Source organism: Sander vitreus, chromosome 15, assembly GCF_031162955.1.
Source record: "Sander vitreus isolate 19-12246 chromosome 15, sanVit1, whole genome shotgun sequence".
NCBI classification, from domain to species: Eukaryota; Metazoa; Chordata; class Actinopteri; order Perciformes; family Percidae; genus Sander; species Sander vitreus.
Genome location: NC_135869.1, coordinates 26354085 through 26371888, shown reverse-complemented (window position 1 = coordinate 26371888; position 17804 = coordinate 26354085). Strand labels below are relative to the sequence as shown.

The 17804-nt window shown below is 40.6% G+C and overlaps 1 protein-coding gene across 4 annotated transcripts in view; it reads right to left on the bottom strand.

Annotated features, from left to right (window-relative positions):
• The window catches only part of LOC144529639 (myosin-10), a 90056-nt gene that overhangs the window by 14385 nt on the left and 57867 nt on the right, over positions 1–17804 (bottom strand). For all 4 annotated transcript variants that reach the window (XM_078268839.1, XM_078268842.1, XM_078268841.1 and 1 more), the window contains 14 exons: positions 12350–12464; positions 9576–9769; positions 8609–8730; positions 7939–8008; positions 7548–7708; positions 7293–7401; positions 6064–6195; positions 5376–5582; positions 4755–4892; positions 4491–4614; positions 3698–3869; positions 1395–1607; positions 688–832; positions 343–549 (listed from right to left, as the gene is read on the bottom strand). In XM_078268839.1, coding sequence (XP_078124965.1) covers positions 343–549; positions 688–832; positions 1395–1607; positions 3698–3869; positions 4491–4614; positions 4755–4892; positions 5376–5582; positions 6064–6195; positions 7293–7401; positions 7548–7708; positions 7939–8008; positions 8609–8730; positions 9576–9769; positions 12350–12464 — 2109 coding nt within the window. The remainder of the gene's footprint in view (positions 1–342; positions 550–687; positions 833–1394; positions 1608–3697; positions 3870–4490; positions 4615–4754; positions 4893–5375; positions 5583–6063; positions 6196–7292; positions 7402–7547; positions 7709–7938; positions 8009–8608; positions 8731–9575; positions 9770–12349; positions 12465–17804) is intronic.

The window sequence follows — 17804 nt, the reverse complement described above, 5'->3', positions numbered from 1 at the left end:
TACCTTCACGTAGCTTTTCATTTAAACTGCACCGTTATAGTCTCCATTCATCAAAAGGCTTTTGGTTTGCATGTAGTTTGTAAAACAAAAACAAAAGTCTACCTCAAATATAAATGAACAGTTTAGAAATGAAAACATATAAGTATAGAGTAAGGTATTAGTTACAATAAGAAGCACATTCAATGTTGTATTTTGATGACTGAATTAAGATAAGCATAATGCATCTACAAGTGTCCAGACATATCTGACATCAAACTGACCTTTATTCATAACAGGAATACTTTTTTTTTTTATTGGTCAGGACTGATTCCACTGTGTTTAATCAGGTATTTATTTGTTCACCTGCAGTTTGTGCGTGCGCTCGGCCAGTTCTCCCTTGGACTTCTCTCCCTCAGTGACTCTGGCCATGAACTCCTGCAGCTGAGCCTCCAGTTTCTTCCTCTTGTGTTCCGACTCCATCTTGGCCTGCTGCAGGCTCTTGACCTCGCCGGCCAGCTCCTTGTTGGCAATCTCTTGGCTCTGCTTGGTCTTCTCCAGGTTGGCCTTGAACTAGACATGATCAACAACAAAACATTAGCGTGGTCAGATGATGAAGTGGTGGATTTTTTTTATCCTGTGATATAAGATAATAGTAGATATAACTATAACTCTATACTATAACTGTAGATTGTGGAAAAGCTATTTTACTCTCTTGGCCTGTTCCAGCTGTTCGGACAGCTCTTCCAGGATGGTGCCATGCCTCTGTCGCATCTCCTGGATCTGAGATTCATGGTTTTTAGTTTCATCCTCGATGGTCTTCTTTAGTTCGGCGACCTCCTGTTCACGCTTGGTCCTACAGAGAACAGGAACATAGAAAAGTCTTGACGTTCCCGTTGACTTAATAATAATAATATCAGTGGCTAAATGCCCCACAGACTATGACATAAATGTAAAATAATGGAGAGCAGGGGTTAAAGTGGGCCGGAAGGATCCGGAACCGCATTCAGGCACCTTCAATTAACAAGTAAATAAATCTAATTGCCAGTATCATACATCAGAAGACCCTCAGGAACTCATTTTCAATATCTTTAGTTTTCTGTACTGTTTGGTTGTTTTCTGTACTGCTTTATTTGTATATATTACTTATCTTTTATGTTATACTTGTTGTACGTGTCCTTACTGCACCTTGGGTCATAGAGCACATATTGCAGAATTGACAATAAAGTTGACTTGACTTGATCAGTGTTTCCCGTTCTTTTAAAATAATTCCAGGGTTTCCCCTATTCACTCTCAGCAGCAGCGCACTGAGAGTCCATGAACAGGGGTGTGGTGAGTTCACACGTCTGTAAAAATAGCAGGACAATCGCGTACTATCTGTACCCCCCTGATAGAGAGTAAAATGCAGAGTACAGTACCTCAGTTCCTGCTGGGCAGCGGTTGTATCAAGGGTGTCTTCCAGTTCGGTCTTTAGGGCCTCAAGCTCTTCGCTCAAGTCCCTCTTGAGTTTCTCCGCCTTGTTCCTGGCCACTTTCTCTGACTCGAGGTCCTCCTGCAGCTCAGTCAGCTGGGCCTGCAGCTCCCTCACCTGTTTCAGAGCATTGTTCTTTTGGCTCACCTCGTCCTCGCCCCTGTAAAGAAATCGAGAAGATTAAAGAACATGCACACAAAGAATGAATCTCAGATGGAACGTGGGTATAATACTGTGACTGTGACGGTATGGTATAGTAAAAATAAAAACCTGGAAACTCGCTGCCATTTTCCACTAAAATAAGATGCGCCTGAGTTATTTTATTTGCGCTTTTAGCTACTTGTTGATATTTACATACAGTATATGTCAGAATTATCTCATGAATAGTTCTGCTTTTTTTCAGTGGTCTAACCATATTTGATTGTCTACATTATCTTAGAACATCACTGATACATCTTATTTGACTAGTATACAACTTCAAAGCTATGTAAGAACTACTGTTTTTTAAAAAGATATTCTTTAGGTCTTTATTTAATAGGACAGCTTAGACATGAAAGGGGAGAGGGAGGGGGAATGACATGCAGGTCAGAACTGAACCCACGACCGCTGTGGCGAGGACTGAGCATCTGTACATGGGGCGCACGCTCTACCAAGTGAGCTACCCAGGCGGCCAATGTAACAACTACTTATGTCAAATTAAAGTACAGATATGCAACAACACATGTTTAAGGGAAAGTAAATGAATAGTCACAAGAACAAACACCAGTAAAGACTGGCTTTGGCTCGCATCTATGGCCGTCTCTAGTGACGGCCAATGGCTTAGAATCAGTTGGATATGAGGAAAAATTCCCTGCCGAGAGAAGTCTAATAGGCTTAAATGTGGAATTATGGGAGTTGTAGTTTTTATTGTTAAACACCATCGCCGATTAAAATGCATCATAGGTATGGTCATTTTTAGATATTTTAATGCAGATATGTTACATATTGTACCTTTAAGGCTGCATTCACACCAAATAAGGCGTCATGGCAAAGAAGGCCAATTGTCCTATTCATTTGAATGTGGGTATTTCTTTATTGTTAACATTTTGGTTTATTAACAAACTATTGTTTAAAAACATAAAAAACATTTGGTCATTTGACTTATGTTGTTAAAGACTCCACTGGGTGGCAGCAGAGTCACAGTTTTCTTTTCAAAAGAAGCTTCATGTAGTAAAGGCCACCTATTAGCATGATCTTCCACTTATAAATGTGCATTCATACCACTCAAATGACATGCACACCAATGGTACGGTCACACATCACAAACACATTCCAACGCAGTGAGAATCAGTGAAGGAATACAGGCAGCATGTCAACAATCAGATGACCAAATACTAAGATCACTGCTGTAACTCGTCTGTGTGTCAGTCCAATAAAATGCTTGATTATAAAACAGCAGGTGTGAATGTTTCTTGCAACAGTGAGCGTTGTGTACAGCTATGCAGCGCTGGTCTCAGACTAACTCACATGAAGCAGAATCTCTATGACTCAATATCAGAACAGCCATATTTAGCTCACACTAGGGCTGTAACTTACGATTATTTTCATTGTTGTTTCATCTGTCGATTATTTTCTCGATTAATCGATGTTTGGTCTATCAAATGTCAGAAAATGGTGAATAATGTGTTTTCTGAAAAACACTCAAGATGACGTCCTCAAATGTCTTTTGTCCACAACTCAAAGATATTCACAGAGGAGTGAAGAAACTAGAAAATATTCACATTTAAGAAGCTAGTTCAGAGAAAAAAATATATAAATAATATATAAATAAGTCATTCAGTATGAAAAAAATGTTATAAAAAAAATATAAAAAAATATTTACTGCGACAGAGGAGTAAAGAAACTCGAAAATGTTCACATTTAAGAAGCTGGAATCTGATACGTTGTTTCCCCCGTGGGAAGTAATGACAACAACACCCCCCACCCCCCCACAGTTGCCAAGGCGGACACGGAGGATTAAAAAAACATGATGGACTCTTCAGAAGAGGTCATTATCTTCACTCAAGTTTCTGCGCGCGAAAGTTGCCAGACGCCACAATCTTCTGAACATAGTCACACTGAGAACTACAGAGACTTTTGTTGAGCTGAAAGTCTTAGTTAGCTTTTAATTAGCTTTGTATCAGCTCATTTGGCAATGGCTTGAACGTAACTGACATTCATACTGTAAATATAAAGAGCTGAGCTCCTCTGTGGGGTCTCGGTGTCGCCTACCTAGACTGCAGCATCTGCTGCTCGTCTTCCTTCTTGCCCAGCTGAACTTTGAGCTCCTCTGTCTGGGCCTGCAGCTCGGATATCTGGTCCTGGAAGTCGGACATCTCCCCATCCAGCTTCCTCTTAGCCTTCTCCAGCTCCTGGCGGGTCTTCTCCTCTTTCTTCAGCCTCTCTGAATCAGAAAAAGAAAAGGATGCAACGGTTTCATAAAACACCAAGACACATCTTCTCGTTAATTTTAGGTAAAACATTTTTATTTATTAAATGTATTAGTTCCCTATATGAAGCATCCAGCCCCCCTGGGTGGTCTGGGACAGGTTTGTTATGTGTTCCCAGAACTAGGACCAAACAATGTGAAGCGGCATTTAGTTTTATGCCCTTCACCCGTGTGACAAACTCCCTGAATACCTGAGGTCTGCTCAAACTGTTAGTTCATTTAAATCAGGGCTGAAAACTTTATTTAACTGCTACTTTCTCATAAATTTGATACATCGTTTTAATTCTTATGTATTCATTCTTGTCCTTGCTTGCTTTTACTGGCTTATTTTAATGCTGTAATGTCTATTTTATTGTCTTAATATTAACTATTCATTCTCTTGTTTTAATTATCCTTTGTCGCTTGAATGCACTCTTATTGCTTATGTTTACAATGTGTTACTCTGCCTCTGTAAAGCCTTGTGTATGAATTGTGCTTTACAATTAACCTTGCCTTGCCTTAATTCTAAAAAAATCTCCAGGTTAATAATTCCACTTTACTGTCCTTTGCATTCTGTATTTCATTTTATTCCTTTACCCTCCAAGTCGATCATCATGATCTCCTGCTTGTTCTTGACTTTGCCCAGGTTTTTGGCCTTTTCTTCCTCTTCAGCTAGCGCCACGGTCATCTCATTGATTCGATCGTCCAACAGCTTCTTTTCCTAAAAGAGAGAGATACAGGCAGGTTAGCGCACAGCATCAACATATTCAAATGATCTGAAACCTTTGTATCTCATTACGCAGTGCGGTAAGGGAGACCCTCCATCTCTAATTCAAAACCAACCTTCCCATTTCAACTCACCTTGAGGAACTTGGAGTTCTGGTCTTCTAGCAGCAAAATGTCCTCTTCAAATTTCTTCAGTTTGGCCTCAGTCGTCACTTTCTCCAGCTGCAGCTTCTGCCTGGCAGCCTCCTCCTCATCCAACTGTTCTTCCAGGTCCTACACACACACACACACACACACACACACACACACACACACACACACACACACACACACACACACACACACACACACACACACACACAGTATTTAATCATCACAGAAAACATATTTTTTGTATTTTATGAAACAGTAATATATAGAAATATATTTTCAAGAGTGCAAACATTTCATCAACAAGGGTCAACTGACATTGACTCTCAACCCCCCCACACACACACACACACACACACACACACACACACGCACGCACACGCACACTTTATATTTTTGCACATTCTGCATTCAATCCATTCAGTCTCCCTTTTCTTATATTAAACAGCTATTTTGTATATATTATGTTTCTGTATGTGTTGTTTATTTCATATTAATGTTCAATATGTTAGTTTATGTATGCAGAAAACTCTACGTAAGTGTAACTTACTTTGGCGATAAACCTGATTCAGATTTTCAGTAACTAGTACATCCCTGAGGACAAACCTGGATGTGGGACTGCATCTTCTTCTTCTCGTTCTGCATGCCCTGGGTCCTCTCTTCTTCTTCCTCCAGCCGGGACTCCAGGTCATGGAGGATCTCCTCCAGCTCTTGCTTTTTGGAAGCCAGGCGAGCTCTCATCTCCTCCGCCTCTGCAAACAGCTCTGTCTCGGCCTGCAGCTGCTCTGCTAGGATGTTCTTCTCCTCCATTAACTACACATACATAATGTTAAAACCTTTAACTATGTAGCCTTAAAAAAAAAACTGATACAGTTTGTTATGATTTGGTACCAACTAGGGCTGCACGATATGAGGAAAATATGCAATATTCGATAAGGTTGTTGAATATCACCATAATGATATTACTTGCGATGAATGAACAGATATTAACATGAAATCAGTTCTACTGCTTTCAGTATTCTGCTAAAATACAATTGCTTGTTGAATTCAAAACAAATGAAAGGAAATTATTTCCAACATTCTTTTTTTGAACAAATTGAACATTGAAATGAATATAAAAGGCAGCACTAAAAAAAGAACGACAGTTACATTTTAAAATGCAGTTTTCTACTGATAATCTCTGAGTGTCTTTCGCGATATGCCACAGCCTTTACGATATGAGTTCATATTGCGATGACGATTAAAAAAAAAAAGATATTGTGCAGCCCTAGGACCAACGCAGCAGAGCACTGACCTGCTGGTGTTTCCTCTCCATCTCCACCAGCTCTCCCTCCACCTTGGTCTGCTTCTCCTTCACCTTGACCAGCTCCTCGTCTTTAGCCTGCATCTCCTCCTCCTGTCTGGTCACCTGCAGCAGAGGCTTCACCTGCAGATACAGATAAACACACAGACACCTTTCAGAGGTTAGTCAGAGATTAGTCTGGATCAACGCAAGTACATTTCCATCTGGCGCGATGTCCGCATTCTGCATGTTGCTGTTCTCAAAAAAACCTTTGTTACAGGAAACAAAAACGACAACCTTCAAGGTAGCGAGAAAATGTCAAGTTTTGAAGGAAATTTGGATCGTGCAACAAGGCAGGCCTGCTTGGTTCTTTCTAGGGGTGGGAATCACCGGAGGCTTCGCGATACGATATCATCACGATACTTATGTCACGATACGATACTATTTTACACTTTTTTTTATTTTAAACATATTGCAATATTCTGCGATATATTGCAATATATTACTTTTTTTTCAACTTCAAATTCTTCCCAATTTCAAATGATGTCCCCAAAAGGAAAATCTTGTCAACATCTGTTTCATCTAAAAGATACATCTCTCTGTTTGTTCATCTCACTTCAATTTTTGTCAAGCAGACAGACTGACCAACACATATATCATAAAAGATTGATACTTGCGTCTGTGTATCGATACACAGAAAAATATCGCGATACTATGCTGTATTGATTCCCCCCTCCCACCCCTAGCTATTTCTTAGTTTTCTTTTTTGTTTTCTTGCATTTCCTCTCTAACTAGGACGTTTTGGGACTGATTGGTGGGATTGCTGTGGAGGAAGTACACACGGAGATAGACTGGTAAGAGCTAATGAGGTTTAACCATGTATCAGCTCATTTAAATAGCTCACGTTACTGTATTGTGTGAACAATAAACTTCATTTAATATTTTATGTGGCGTTTTCTTCTAAGGGATGCAAATGTTCCTTCCTGAGACTATTTAGCAGAGCCACCGTCGCTGCGCCCGGAGCTTAGAGCCGCCCAGGACCATTGTGATTGGTTTAAAGAAATGCAAACAACTCAAATGTTTTTTTCCTCCTATCCCAGAATGCATCTGTGGTGTAGCCAGACCTTACTCTACAGCACTGTGGAGATAGGTCTGGCAATGCGAGACTAGTGGGACATTAATAATTCAAACCCAAACGGGGTCTGTTAAATTTACACATCTACATACACACAAGCACACACCTTGGTGAAGAGTCGCCACCACTGCCAGTGACGCAGCTTTAGGTAGGCGGCGCAGTTCCTCTGGAGAACCTTCAGAGCACTGAGCTGCTGCTGCTTCTTAGCAAACGCCCTGAAGGGAACAAAAACTGAGTGAGACAACTGTAAAATCTACATTTTTTTTTATCAGATATTTAGAAATTACTTCATTTCAGTTGGGGGGGGGGGGAGGTAGTAGTAGATCTCAAATGCAGACAGCAGTGGTAGAGCAACCCTTACTTGCGTGCCAGATATCCCCGACAGACTGCCTGGAAGTAAATGATGATGTCAGTGATCTTCAGGTCCCTCTCTTCCTCTAAGTGGGCCAGGACTCCAGCCCTGAAGAAGATCTTACTCTGGCCGATACGGAACAGGTTTCCGTCCAGCTCCAGGGCTTTAATCTATCAGAGACAGAGAGAGACAGTGAAAGGAAGGAAGGTCTACCTGAGGTATCTGAAGGAGAAACTGCTTGGTGTAATTCGAGTAGATCATTTGTTGCTAAAAGGGATTTATTCTTTCAAATTCGGCAATTGCCTGATCATAAAAATGACACCCTTGTTTCAAAAGGAAGCCTTGTGACCTGTAAGGCAGCAGTGAAGACCATTTCATTAGTCCTAAATTAGCTTCTTACCATTCTCTCACAGGCCTGCTTGCCATCCATGAAGCCCTTGGGAATGGCGTTAGGAGTGAGGATCTCATACCTGGACACAGAGCAGACAGAACATCAAACACTAGGATGACACCATCTATCTTTTATTTACTGGGTGCAAAAGTATACTGCAAGCAAGCTAAGTTTAGTTATATAGCACCTTTCACAGACACCAGTCACAAAGTGCTTTACAGTCCAAAAAATAAAATCGGTCAATAATAATACGGTCAAGTAAATAAAGCAAAGGTATAACACCGGATAAAAATATACTGGTTTTTACATATAAGCCTACATCCATACATCATGTCAGATAAAGTGGAAAGGGGGTGACATTTATGACTCTTTAGCCCTATTTATATGAGTTTTGAATTGTCGAATCTTTCATTAATAATTGCCAAATTAAAATGGACCCAAATTACAGACTTGGCAGATCTGCGCAGGATAAAGAGAACAGATGACCTCCGCAATTATTACAAATTACTAGAGGTACCCAGGTAATACTAGTCCTGTGCGAATAGGGCTTTTGAAACACTTTTATACCCCATATCTGTGGTATTGATCTATTTATGACAATTCTGTTAATGCACTTATGGCAATAATGCACTTTTATTTGTGTTTTATATCATACTAGTTAGAGTTGACATTACAGTACCTCTGTCTGAACTCCTGGAAGACGATGCGGTTGGGGAAGCCCTGTCTGCAGATACGGATCCCCTCCAGCACACCGTTACACCTCAGCTGGTCCAGAACCAGGTGGGGGTCCAGTTTACCAGCCTGGGGCCATGAGGGAGAAGAAAAATAGATGAAGAAGAGGAACATTTTGGTGTTAGAGCAAAGGTTCTGGAAAAATACAATTTAATTGAACTTGAATAAGCAGCATGTCTAACTGAAAGAAAAAATGTCTAGAGTGCTCAGAAGTTCAAACAAATCATCAAGGGAACACAAAAGTTCAAAAAATAAGAAAGGTCTTGCAAAAAGTTAAAAAGCCTTTATTTAGATGGCTATTTCGTATTGATAGGGTGTGTGACCTGAAGAAGGCTGTTTGTGCCGCTACGCGTGGGTTGTTGCCCAGCTCTATTTTTTATTTTAGATGTGTATATATGTGTTATGTGTGTGTGAGTGTGTGTGTACATATATTTTTCTGTTTATCTGATTTCAAGGGTTTCAATTTGTGTCTCAACTTGTTTCTACTTGAATCGTGTTGTATTTCCACTATATGTATATATGTGTTTTATGCTTGTATACATATGTTTTCGTCTTTGTGAAGCCCTTTGGTGCAAACTTGCTTTTAATGTGCTATATAAATGAAATAAACTTAAACTTGTACTATGTAAAATGTATTAACAATTTCAATATGAAATAGCCATCTAAATAAAGGCTTTTTAACTTTTAACAAGAAGAGTGCCTTGGACCTTTCTTCTTTTTCGGGGCTGCATTTTAACTTGGGTTTAAAGTCACAAACACTGTAGTGTGTCGGTCCTAAAAAAGCCACCCCTGGGATATATTGCTGTATACAGTACATGACTGTGATACAATCCCACAGAATTTATAAGTGTGTGGATAGTAAAGTTCTCAGTCTAGCTTGTGCTGAGGGTAACTGTGACAGTCGTGCAACTCACCCTTTTCTCATGATTGGGGATGATGCAGCGGACAAAGTTGGGGTTGGTGTTCCTCAGCGTGGCCATCAGCTTGGATAACTGCTCCTTGTACAGCTGTCCCACGGTGCGGAACATGCCCTTCTTGGTCTTGTAGGCGGCACCAAACGCCGTCTCATTCATGCCTGCAACCTGGTCCAGACCCACGATTCTGTCGACTGGTGATGAAACATGAGATGAGGAGAAATGGACTGATAACTGCATTAATTCAGGGATACACAGGTGACTGATGCAACTTTTGTGATTTGCTGGTTTTACTGAGAAATGTGTCAAGTACATTAAAGCAAAATGCTGTGCGGTGTACATGAATGCAGAAAAGAGAAAAGCCAGTAACATGAATTTAAATCCAATGTGGATAATATTCAGGAAATGTTGCCAATAAAGGTTGATGTATTCAACTGAGCAGGATTTGCTCTTTTCTAATGTGATAAAGCATGAACACAGACAATGGTGTCACAGCAGCTGTGGCCAGAAACCAACAGCTGGTTTGATATGACAGCCAACATAACAGAAGCTAGTTTCTCTCAGCTAGCCTGCTGCTTAACAATCTGTCAGTCAAATAGGATACAGAAACAAACTCTTAATTATGACATACATTATGATATAATAAAAAAAACAGGGAGGTTATCTGGCTATTTTATATCAACTGGAGCTGGATTAAATTTAAAATAATCTCAATGAATAGTAGTGCAGTGCAGTTGATCATGCTGGAATATTTACTGATGTTATAAAACCACATACTTATCCTTTTGTCATCATATAACGATTTAATCCAAGCTTACATAACATCCTATAAAATGTTAATGTTGTGTACTTCATGACGTAACAAGCAAAAAAAATACATGTTGTTTAAATGTCTCTTTAACTCGACGATCTATGCTCAAATTAAAGACACAATCCCATTAAAATGTTAACTTTTAAACCTACAACTGCATGACAGTTCAGCAGCACCACATCTCTCAGCTTACTTGTGTATCCCCTCTTCTTTTAATAAAAAAAGATCAATAAGTTTGATCAGGTATCTGGCATGCAGGTTCCTCAGATATTCCATTCTTGTAGTACATCAGTAAACAATATTTTTTTTCTTCTTTCAAAGATTCTTTTTTGGGGGCTTTTCTCTTTATTCAATAGTGACAGTGGATAGACAGGAAAGGGGCGAGACAAAGGAGATGACACGCAGCAGAGGGCTGCAGGGCGGATTCGGGGGGTGGGGGGCGCTGCAAAGGACTCAGCCTACATGGGGCGCACACTCTACCGGGTGAGCTAGAGGTCGCCCCAGTAAATAAGAACCTAAATTAATTCTGGATCAAAGGTTTCAAAATCCATCTCAGCAAGCAAATGTGTAATTCAAAAAATACCTGTCTCTGAATATCAGCCTTTTGTTAATTTATTTGTACGATTATAAAAAGAAATGCCTTGCCTGGCTTATCGTTCAAGCAATAGTTGTTGGATTATTAGGAGCGGCAGTAAGCCACCAGCACTCACGGAAGACTGAAATGTTTTAATATCAGAGGTTATTACAGCCATGCAAAGCCAGAGGAACGTTTTTGTTTAGAGGGGTGCACAGTGCAGCCAGGACAGGACAGGACAGGGAACCAATGATCCCTACAGTGAGGAGAGGATGAGGAGAAGCCAGTGGTACACGGAGGTTAAGTGTTCCTATGATTCACCTGGAGCTTCATCGAGCCCAGACACATTGTCATAGAAAGAGGCTCTTTGAAACGTCTGAATGTCTACAGCAACAGAGACACGGACAGAGAAAGAAGACAGGAGAGTGAGAGAGTGAAACGTGGGCATGCAAACATCTTCCACACACACCCACACACACATACAACCTTTCGCGAGCATTGATTAGCTGTTAATGCACTGTAATGATACAGTACATGCATATTATCAAAGCCTTGTTATTATTCAAAGCCAGTGTTGGGTTATCATAGCCGAACATTAATCAGGAGAAAGATTCATCCAGACAGTGTATTCGCTGGGGGAGAAAATACAGGATTAGCAATAAATCTGTCATTCGGCTCTGAGAAAAAAAGAGTTCTAGCTCTTGGTTAGCTGGTTTACACTTCCATCCCACATTAAAGAAACCATAAAGCACACGGCTGAATGAAACTCAGACAGGAAGTGTGAGAGAAGAGAGAATGTATTTCCCTTTTTTCATTTAATTGGAGGTTCAGCTGTTTCTAACATGCTTTGAAAAGTCCACAGCCATGCTAGTGGCTCTGCTGACATTTGTTAATTGGAACTGAACACAAAGTACAGCTGGGGCCGATGGGAACGTCAGTCATTTTGTGGATATTTGGTCATAAACCAAAGTATTGGACAAATTAACATTTAGTTCTGATGATGGTGTCTATGTTTACTGTATGTGTATGTATGTATATTTGTGAGGCCCTTTAAAGACTGAGAACACAAATTTTCACACTGTCTGTCTGTCTGTCTATCAAACGTTAAGAATCACCAAAATTAATACATTTAATCCTGAGGGTTCAGATGACAAACTGCTGCTACTGTAGAATAGCCAAAAAACAAAAATAAAAGACCAAAAAGCTTTTAAATGCTTTCCTTTTTTGTACCTCATTTGTTCACTTTAGGTATGATGTGTAACATCCTTCTGGACTGATAAGAATAAATGCAGGTTTATTCAGAACTCATGCCGCAGAAGAAATTGTACATCAATATACTTTTGTACAATTAAAAGCTCAATGAGCTCCCAAACGCCAAGAGAGTCTCACCGTCTTTCCAGAGCTCAGCTACAAACTTGTCAGTCGACTGGTGCAGCAGCGTGGCCACATTGTCATTCAGGGGATCCATGTTCTTCATGAGCCATTCATCAGCTTTATAGTCCACCTAAACAAACACAGTGATTCATCCGTGTTACTTTAGAGGTTGGACAACTAAATGTTCTACTGCGTCTCCATCAACAATCTCAAACACCTAGTTAGCTACACAATAAATTGTTTTGTTTTTTTGGGGCATTTTAGGCCTTTATTTTTATAGGACAGCTGAAGACATGAAAGGGGAGGGAGCATAGACAGTGAAATAAATGGACACAGCGACGCCTTAGACTTCCACGGAGACCAGTGAAGGATATTAGAAGTCACTTTTCCGGTGAGGGCTGACCGTTGCTTCGCAGCCTCAAACTGAGCTTGAAGACGTAGAGGTGACGTGAGCAACCTGTCTGAAAGTTGGAAGTCTTCTGGTAGCTGTGCCAAGAGAAATCTCAATCATTCCCAATCTAGCAGAGACGGAGAGCGTAGGTATATGTAAGGAGATAACATGGACACAGGCTAATTATTGATCACTAAAATGATAGTTAACATTAGTAATTAAACTTGCTAACTAGCTAATGTGAGTCCAAACTGCCTGAGAGCTTCTCCTGTACTGTACGGTAATTCCTCTACTGTGCGACAGTAAGTTGCGTGGTTATGACACAATCGTTATTATTTATTTTTACAAAAAACGTCTACTACGGAGCCATAACGTGAGGTACAAGGTAATGGAGCCTTTTATACATTGTCGTGTTTCTTTAGAAATAAACAATGGACAAATAGAGACTTTAAACGCTTTAGATGTAAAGCTATTCGCTGTTAAAGTGATGCCAAAATGAATGCTAACGGGAGGTGATGGGTTATTAGCCTATGAACCTCTCCATAGAAGGTACGCTTTCCAGATGCTCTCTTACCCCCTTGGGAGAGAGAGGGGGAATGATATGCAGCTATCATATCATGCGTCGAGGAGTAAACCTTTATAAATGGGCAGCTGCTCTAAGAGGTGAGCTACCCAGGCGCCAAATAAATAGTTTTTTTTAATCGTACCTCAAAGAGCTACTCACACCACAAACCTCCTAACATAACCTCTGCTCCGGAAACAAAGTCCTTCTTCGCCCCCCACAGGACCAAGCTCTGCACCATGGGGGATCGGGCTTTCTGCTCAGCCGCTCACCGCCTGTGGAATTCCCTCCCAGACCACCTGAGAGCTCCGCAAACCACTGACTCTTTCAATAAGGGTATAAAAACCAAATAAGAGATTAAAAAGAATCACGAGAAAGCTTGCTTAAAAAGAAAGCAAGCTTTCTCGTGAATCTTTTTAATCTCTTATTTGTGTTATTGTTTATCTTTATTTCTTTGATTGGCTTCTGTTTTTACCCTGATCTAATCTCATGTAGCACTTTGGGATTGATTTGCCAATGAAAAGTGCAGTATAAAATGTATTATTATTATTATCATTATTATTAAAGTGCCCATATTATGCTCATTTTCAGGTTCATAATTGTATTTTAAGGTTGTACCAGAATAGTTAGAATAGTATTAATTTTCAAAAAACACCATATTTTATTGTACTGCACAGCTCTCTCTCACTGCTGCAGATCCTCTTTTCAGCTGGTCTCTGTTTTAGCTACAGAGTGAGACCTCTTTTCTTCTTCTGTACTATCTTTGATTGCACTCGCACATGCGCAGTAGCTCAGATGTAGATCATGTCAGCTAGCTAGCTCCATAGACAGTAAAAGAAAGGCTGTTTCTCCAATTTCAGTCAGTTACAAGGCAGGATTAGCTGGGAGACTTCTAAATGAGGGCGCACATGGAAGTAGTTCTTTTGTAGATTATGGTGAACTTGTGTGTGTAGCAGTGCTTTGCTATTGAGAACGAGGTAGCATGCTAGCATTAGCATTAGCGTTAGCATGCTAATGCTACAAGCTAATGGTTGCGGTTAGCCAGCTCGTTTCGGCTTGTGACGTCACAAGCCATGCCGCTTTTGAACAGCTCACCCGGAGACTGAAGGCAGGACACATTCAGAGACCGTATCTCACTCAAAACAGCATGGATGGATTCTTTTTCAAAGTTGGTATGTGTGTAGAAGCACCAGAGACACAAAAGAACACCCCAAATCCCAGAAAAAGTGTTTTTTTCATAATATGGGCACTTTAATAATAATATTATTATCCTCATTGTGATATCAACGTGCAAGACACTCAAGGATTTTTTTTTTTATTAGTTGAAAGAGATTATCAGTAGAAAACTGCACTTTAAAATGTAACTACCATTATCTTTTTTTTTTTAATGGTGCCTTTTGTGTTTAGTTTAATGTTCAATAAAATAATTTTGGAAAAAAAATATCCTTTCAGTTTGAATTCAACAAGCAATTTGTTGTATTTTAGCAGTAGACCAGAACTGAGTACATTTTAATATCTGTTGATTTATTTACATTATTTAAGTAATGTTGTTGCCGCGATATTCAACCACGTTAACACGTATCGCATATTTTCCTCATATCGTGCAGCCCTAACATGTTCTTCATGAGCCATTCATCAGCTTTATAGTGCACCTTAACAAGTCTCTGCAGTGAGCTGCACTTTAAACCCAAACAGGCTATGGTGTAATGAACTGTATATACCAACAATGACCACACACAAGTTTTGGCATCCCGACAGCAAAATAAAAAAGTAAACTCATTTATCAGATTTCATTCATATGTCATCCAATCCTTTTCCTTTACTGTAAAAATACACTTCCAGAGGACTGGCTTTCAGTCTGTGATTAATGGCTGCTGCTCTGTTGCTTCACCTGTCTGCGGCCGTATGTCTTAAGTGACAGAGCTAGATCTGGCTCTAACAGTGTTTCCGAATACCACAGGCAGCACCAGATGTGCTGTATGTGCTACGTGGGACAATAGACACAAAGAGTGGTAAAAGGCTCAGACAAGCAGTGATACACAATGCCGACATAACGAGAATCACTGTTGGGTTATACCTCAACTTGTCTTACATATATTACAAACCACTTTCCCTTCAAGTCCTTCATTCAGTCTGCTATCAGACTTTTAAACCCAGACAATTGTTTCTTGGAATAAACATCCTTTTTTACTATTCTGAGATTTGCATGTTTATCTGTGTTTTAAGCCCCCAACGTCTCCTTCCAGGCAGCGCTGGTTATGGTTAGGGTAAGGGTTAAGGTTAGGTGCCTTGAAGTCAACGGTCGCAGCGCTGCCTTGAAGTCAATTAGGCAATGGTTATGGTTAGGGTTAAACGTGCGGTATACTCGCCGCAGCCGACCTGTCGAGCGCCAGTGTGACGTCATGGGAGCGCCATAACCGTTTATACTCCCGCGTGGTGGTCGCGACACTAGTTGCAGTCTTCTCCTGAACAGAGGTGGCGCTAATGAGGAAAGGCTACTGACTTTGCTATTTCTACGGACTAGAAGAAAAAGAAAAAGGTAAACAACGGCAGAACTAGCAGCAGCATTGCTGTCAAGGCTTCGATTTGATTGGATGAGCTACTTGGTGGGATCAAGCCTTTCATATCCATAAAAGAACTCATCTTAACCCAGTAAGTTTACAAGAGAGACTTGCAGTCACCTGAGAGTCCTGGCATCCGGTTCCCCTCGAACTCGTTCAGGCTTCCTGTTTCCGCTTTGTCGGATGCAGCGACTGTAAAACGGCCTTTAGGGTTAGGGTTAAGGTTAGGTGCCTTGAAGTCAACGGTCGCAGCGCTGCCTGGAAGGAGACGTTGGGGGCTTAAAACACCATTGAGCGGTCTGCATTGCTTGTGTACCATTTGTCTGGGAACCTTATTTATTTGTGTATTCATTTATGTTATCATTGCTCTTAACTTGAACTGAACTGTGTATACTCGTTGCCTGACCCTTGGGTGTTGTCTCTGACATACTCCTGTCTGATGTTTATGTGTTTATGTGTAACTGTTGTTTTTTAAACTGAATTGCCCTTTGTGACCGACAGCACAGTCACATCTTACTGGACCATAATGTGCTGATGGGATTAGTCTCTGTAACATGATGATGACTTTTACTTGGATGTGTTTTTCAAACGCTAACGTACTATGAACTCTTTGGAGCAGGACATAAGAAGTAATTGACATGGTGGGCGACCTGAGAGGAGGAATGTAAAATCTTCATATGGGTTTTATTAGAATCCTGGAAAAGCAAACTCAAAATGTTTGCACTTATCTTCCTTTTCAGTATCACTCTGTCATGCAGGGTTTATTTGATGAAGTTCAAATTTAATGCTGGCTCCAGAATCGAACACTGGATGCTTGATTTTGGGCCGAATCTAAGATCTTCACATGTTTGTCATGGCAAAGCTCAGGTCCAGGACTGATGTTTGGACACGACTGAGCGATGCTCTTCACTGTGTTCATATTCACAGGAAAAAAGAGAAAGGTAAACCTAATTAAACTACCACTCTTGGGATGATATCAGCTTTTATGAGGCGACAGACCAGTGTCCTCTCTGGAATGTTATGGAGTATCGTTTTTTCTTTGCAGATGGCAGACCACCATAAAAAGGTGAAAGTTTAAATCCTTCCATCATGTAACCACCAGGCACCAAAGACTCAATCACACACCAATGTGAACCAGATGTGGTGTCGACAGCAGCACGACGACAACTGGGCAATTGTTTTCATGCAATGACCTGGTTAACTGCACCTTCAGGGGAGCTAAGTCTGTGCCTCCGAGAAAGGTTTCAAAACAGGCCAGAAAAAGAGCTGTTGCATAAGTAAAACACATGGATGAATCTGAGGCTATAAAGGGGACATGAATAATGGTTTTCAAGAGCTCTTTTCTAAAGCTGTTTACACACCAACCAGACGGATCAGTCTCCCTGAGTTTGTCAAAAAAGTGCCTCAGAACACACCGAAGAGACGAGACGTAATACGTCTCCATAACAGCAGGCTGCGCTAATCTGCCCAAAATTGAAAACCGGCAGCTGATTGGACGAACACGTCACGTGGGTCTTGTTTCAACAGACTCGACGAACAGACTCGAGTCACTGACCTCACCAGACTGTCCAACGGCTGATTATTGGCTCTGTGTGTCTGGGCCTTAAGAGTGAAGCGTACTAAGGTAGGGTTGGGTATCGTTTTTTGTTTTGTTTTTGTTCTCGATATCGGTGCTAAAACGATACTTTTAGAACGGTGCTGGTGCCTGAACTGATACTTAAAAAAAAGGGCATTAAATAAAGGCTTGTTTATCGCTAAGGCCATATGGTCAAATTGAAATAATTTATTTAAAATGTAATAACAATTACTTATTTCAACAGTCAATTGCTGTTAAACAACAAAAAACACTAGATGACACAATGGTATTTAACAAAAGAGGGGCACTTGAATGCACCATGAGCTTACAAGGTGCAATTGCACCATTAAGTCACGTCTGTGTTGTTTCTCCGACAATCT